At 37.0% G+C, this 5,689-nt stretch overlaps 1 protein-coding gene across 5 annotated transcripts; it reads right to left on the bottom strand.

Annotated features, from left to right (window-relative positions):
- Positions 1 to 2,266: 2,266 nt before the first annotated feature.
- Positions 2,267 to 5,093, bottom strand: LOC103851203 (heavy metal-associated isoprenylated plant protein 33). Of its 5 annotated transcripts, none has more exons than XM_033285105.1 (5): positions 4,900 to 5,093; positions 4,588 to 4,688; positions 4,412 to 4,487; positions 3,947 to 4,288; positions 2,267 to 3,877 (listed from the first exon to the last, which is right to left on the bottom strand). In XM_033285105.1, the coding sequence occupies exons 2-5, from the start codon at positions 4,615 to 4,617 to the stop codon at positions 2,556 to 2,558; spliced, it is 1,770 nt and encodes a 589-aa protein (XP_033140996.1). In that variant the 5' UTR covers positions 4,618 to 4,688; positions 4,900 to 5,093; the 3' UTR covers positions 2,267 to 2,555. The 5 variants fall into 5 exon arrangements, with proteins under 5 accessions (XP_033140996.1, XP_033140995.1, XP_009126294.2 ...); XM_033285104.1 differs by having other exon boundaries at positions 2,267 to 3,952; positions 3,986 to 4,288; XM_009128046.2 differs by having other exon boundaries at positions 2,267 to 4,288.
- Between the last annotated feature and the right edge of the window lie 596 nt (positions 5,094 to 5,689).

Raw genomic sequence — 5,689 nt, 5'->3', positions numbered from 1 at the left:
GTCCTCTGTAGCAGAGGCTGAACTCCCTTGCTTTCATTTACTCTAGCTATCTAACTTTTGGTAGATTCTTTAAAGAAAAATTTAACTGATGTATTTATATTTTAAATGGAATTAAAAGTTTTTAAAAGTTATTATAAAAATAAGTTTATAAAATTGAAGTAGTTATTTTGACCAAAAAAATTGTAGTAGTTATATAATTGTAATACTTGCTTTCTTAGGTTTATAGGTTTCTTTTAAAATTAAGTAGTTTTTGTAATATTGTAATAATTTTTTCTTAGGTTTCTAGGTTATTATTGTAGATTTTCGCTATTGCTGTAGTATTTTTTTGTTATCGTTATAGCAATAAATTTTCTTAGGTTTCTAAGATATTCTTGCAATAAGTGTAATTTTTTTTTTGTAACTTAAGTGTAATTTTTCTTCAATAGCAATAACAATTGACTGGAACATCTGGTATTGTCCTTACTCGAATTAAAATTCACATACATGCATTCTGTTGAATCAAAAACTTTTTAAAGTGTGTTTATTTGTAATATGCCCTTGGGGTAAAATGTGAACACTGGAGATCCACTTTTTCGCTTTTGGTGATAACTAAATGAAATATAATATTCACTCCGTTTCAATATAGATGATGTTGTAGAATGATTATTTTGTTTTAATTTACGAAATTTTGGAATTTTAAAATTAATTTTAACTTTATTGGAAACTGTTCAACCAATTAGATTTTACCGTTTTTTTTATAATTGGTTAACTGAGTTTAAAATTATATCTTTAAAATGTTTTTCAGAAAAAAATTCTTAATATTTGTGCACTAAGTGAAAATATTAAGTATTATGAAACATAGGGAATAATAATAAGAAGGGACAAAAAATAAAGAAACGATGGGACCCAAAGAGAAAACAGAGGACAAAGATGGTTGATCTGTCAAAATTTGTAACGGGTTATTGGCTGGTAAAGTGTAAAGGCAGTTTAATGGAGTAGTAAAACTAGTGATTCACCGTGGAATAGCGTTAGAGCTGTAAACAAGCAACGTAATAAACAAAGTGTCGGTCCTGTCGTACCTCGAGCAGCCTGTTCTAAGCCTTAACTAGTCTTCTCACTCATCACTTCTTTGTCTATATAATGAACTGATCTGGTTAGTATGCAATCATAAACAAAGCAAATGTAGTAGTAACTTTATTTTCTCCATTCTAGGTAATGAAACAGCCGCATATAGAATTCTAAGTGAATTGATAAAATAACTTTTTTAAAGTAATAAAAAGCAAAATACGTATGAAAGAAGCAAAATCTGGCTGAATCCAGAGCGCTTCTTTAATAAGATTGTGTGTTATGTAACGTGTACAAAAGCATAAGAATGAGAAAGAGAAGAAACGTGTGCTGCGTCAGTGACGCTAAACACTAGTAGCTGCCACACACATCCATTTAAGTTCACTTATATGGGTCCCATTCATCATCTATCATCACCATCTTGATCATTCATGCATACATCATCGTAATGAATATGATGACGATGAGGATCATCTTTTGTTATTCATTATAAGTTTTGACTTTGTTAATTACGAGATTAAACCGGTCTAGATAAGGACTATCGACATAACGTTCACGGACGTTGAGACTGCATCACAATTCACAACCGTTGTGCCGCAACCAAAATAAACCCGTCCATTTTGCCACATATGAAATTTTATTTGATTGTGCAGAATGCAAATCACTGGTGAGGAGAGTAAAGCAGATGCTGCTATCCTCGCATTCAGCGTTTTTACTGTCTATCTTTTTATTATTTAAAATACAACTGATTTGTTTACTTTAGTCTGTAATATTTTTCTTTTTATGAATATATTCAAACCTAATAACAAAAGCGAAATTAAAGCTAAAACCAAATGGACAATATGATCTAAAACTATAGTGGGTGGGACACAGTTCCAATTCCATTACTCATTATGTTTGCTCAGTTTGGCAAAATGAAATAAAGTACTTCTTGGACGAGTTTTCTCGATTTCAAGATCGAGTTAATATAAAATATACTGATAAACAATTTATTAATAGTTTTTCAAAATAAAGAGTTTATTGATTCACAAGTGTCAATATCACTAATCGCAGCTAGACTTGAAGGGGTTTGGTATCTAGTATCTACCAAACTTGTTCTTCGCAATTGCGCATATCATATATAAGAATAACAAATATCATGAGTCACTTTGTATATAAAAATACTCATTTCGTTTATGGCTTTATTTATATTATTTTGTCTGAAACATCTAGACAGCAGATATGAACACTAGGCTCTCGTTAAGAAAGTAAGAACCTAGACAAAACTTGCAATATAAAATATTCGTTTGATTTTATATTATGATTCTATAAGTTACTTAAGAACTATCACAAATTAAAAAGAAAAGGAAAACCCTAATATAACTTAGGATTTGATCCGTTGGAGTTTAGAAGAAGGATTGTAAGAACCCTTAAACCATTAAGAAAAACCCCCTCATTTCCATGTATAATCACAGACCAGACGGATACACAAACTATGGCAACTTTTGATGTTGTTTTGTTTTTTCGTTTGCTCACATGATGTTGCAGCTTGATGTATTCTCATCATTGAAGTAATGAGAATACTGATCACCACCATGAGGCGGATATTGGTATGGATACGGATACGGGTACGGATGTTGTTGGTACGGTTCAGGTGGCAAGTAGTTGACAGCGGGAGGTGGTCGAGCGTACATCATCGGCTGGAACCGTTCGTTGCCCATGGCTCGTTGCTGGTTCATAACTGCCGCCAAGTATTGTTGTTGTTGTTGTTGCTGCTGCTGTTGCAAGTAGGGATTTCCAGGCACTGAGTCTTGGCCACCACCGTTGCTTCCATGGCCTTGGAAATATCCTGGCGGGGCTCCTACGGATGGGCCGCCGCCACCTCCTGGACCCATTGCGGGTAATCCTTGAACCGCCTGCATATTATTATTTCCCATTGCACCAGGACCACCACCACCCATTGATGGTAGATTACCAATTGGACCAGCCATTGCCCCACCCATTGGCATACTCATGGTCGGAGGTCCACCTCCATTGCCGCCTCCCATTGGCCGGAAACCTGGTGGGAGTCCTCCGCCGCCACCTCCACCGCCAGCACCACCCTTTTTGCCTCCGTTGGGACCACCGATCATCTGGCCTCCGCCACCACCTTTATTACCGTTAGGACCACCACCACCTCCCCCATTTTTTCCATCAAACTGTCCACCACCACCGCCGCCGCTTTTACCACCGTTTTGATTTGGATTCCCCACATTACCCCCACCACCTCCACCGGGACCTCCCTTCTTACCACCATTACCTCCACCACCGCTAGGCATTTGAACAGGAAAAGGAACACCACCGGGGCCTCCTTTACCCACAATCTTACCACCGGCGGGTCCAGGACCACCGCCGTTTTTGTGAGCGTTTAACATTTGTTGAGCGTTAGGCATCATCATGTTAGGCATCATGTTATTAGGCATCATCATGTTACCACCAGGTCCACCACCCATCATAGGCTTCATCTTGTTAGGAGGAGGAGGGTGATCGTCAAACTCATCATCCTCCAAATCATCATCATCAAACTCGTCGTCTTCATCAAACTCATCATCATCGAATTCATCATCACTGAAATCGTCATCATCATCATCTTCAGGAACGTCAAACTTCACAGCCTTCTGATTAGGATTCTGAGGATTCTTGTTCACAGGAACAGAGCCAGGGCCTGGACCCTTCATCTGAGGAGGCAGCTTCAGATCTTGAAACCCTTTCATCTGCTGAAGCTGTTGAAGCTGCTGCAGTTGCTGTGGATTCAGCTGCTGCATCTGTTGTGGAGTTAACTGTGGAAGTCCCATCTTCATTGGCGGCCCACCACCACCCATCTTCATTGGCGGCGCACCACCTCCTCCACCACCACCACCCATCTTCATTGGCGGCCCACCACCACCTCCTCCACCACTCATCTTCATTGGCGGTCCACCACCTCCTCCACCACCACCCATCTTCGGTGGCGGTCCACCACCACCACCACCGCCTCCCTTCTGGACTTTGTTATTGTTTCCACCCCCATTACCACCACCGCCTTTGCCGCCGTGGTCAATCTGCATGCCTTTGAACTGATTGGCCAAGTTGGGTTGGTTCTGAATGGTGTTATTTCCCTTTGGAGCTCCCCAGATTTCGGCATGTTTACCAGATTTCAAGAGCTTCTTGATAAGAACAGAGGGGTCTACATTTCCAGATACCGTCACTTTCCCTTGCTCTGCGTCTATCTTTGTCGTGAAAACACCTGTACCGGCAACCAAAAACAACTTAGCCTAGAGTCGAGTCAAAATCTGAATTAAAAATGAAAATATTTCAGAAAGTCAAATGTAGAACGTGGAATTTTTTTTTTTTTTTCTTGTTACTATACCTTCAATTTTCTGCAAGATTTTCTTAACTTTTTGCTTGCAACCATCACAGTGAATGTTCACTTTTAGAACACAAGTCTACACAAGAAAACACCACAACAGAGAAAAAAAACAGAGTGAACTTTCATATTACTGTAAGAATATTAAAATCTAAACAGAAAAAAAGAGGTGAGCAAACCTGTATCTTCATAAACTCTTCTTTACTCATTTTTTCCTTCAATTGGTTAAACTTTATCTCACTAGATCTGCAACAACTACTCTGGTTCTTGAAATTTTGATCTGCACAGTTAAAAACCAAGAAAATGTTAGTATCAGTAATATATTCAAACGACAGAAGCAAATATAACTGTCAACACAAATATGTTATACATTATCTGAGAAAACAGTAACAATAGCTGAAGTGAAAAGACTTTTTATTAGATATTTTTCATGGAAGGCATATATGCAGAGAGAAGATTTAGAAACAGAGAAGGCAAAAGCAGAGACGTACTTGAATGAAGCAAAGAAGAAGAAGAAAGAAAGTTTCAGGCCTTACAGTAAGTTTGGTGAACATTAACTTCTCTACTTCATCTGTTTCAGAATGAAAGGGAGGGAGAGAGAGAGATGAGGCAGAGCTGATACTTCGATATCTTTTTTAAGATGTGCTTTAATTTATTGGGAAAAATGGAGTGAGTGCAAGTACTCTTATTTTGGGCTAATATGAATAAAATATTATTTTAATATTTTTATTACCATAAACATTATTTTAATGATTAGATGTGAAAAGTAATTGCCAAAGTAGATGGAGTATGTGTCAAAGAAAATAAACTACATTAGGAGTACTGAGTGTTAATGGTATCACCGGTTTTAATATTCTAAATTCCATATCAGTATATATATAATTCTATTGTTTAATAAAATGTTGAATTTTTTGATCATCGTGGAAAAGAATAATTATTTACAAATGAATCTAAAAATCCAAACTTTTTATCGTTTGCACATATCCTTATCTAATATGAGCCTCAAACCATTACTGCATCAGTTTCGTAAATTTTCGCTTCTTGTATTATCGAGTAGACATAATCCTTTGCTTAATATTTTTCTCTATCACTTTTGCAAACTGGTTTGCTGGTCGACATCGCTGTGTCGTCTTTCGTTTCTATATAATTTTATCTTTTAACATACAAATAAGTTGGAATTTCGAAATAGTATAGATTTTTAATTCCATGAACTTACAATATGTTTTGCTTTATTTTATCCAGCATTAGACTTTCCGGTTCAAAGCAATAAAATAATTGAAC

Source organism: Brassica rapa, chromosome A02, assembly GCF_000309985.2.
Source record: "Brassica rapa cultivar Chiifu-401-42 chromosome A02, CAAS_Brap_v3.01, whole genome shotgun sequence".
NCBI lineage: Eukaryota > Viridiplantae > Streptophyta > Magnoliopsida > Brassicales > Brassicaceae > Brassica > Brassica rapa.
Note: the sequence above shows the minus strand (reverse complement) of the source record. Positions and strands in the feature narration are given on the sequence as shown.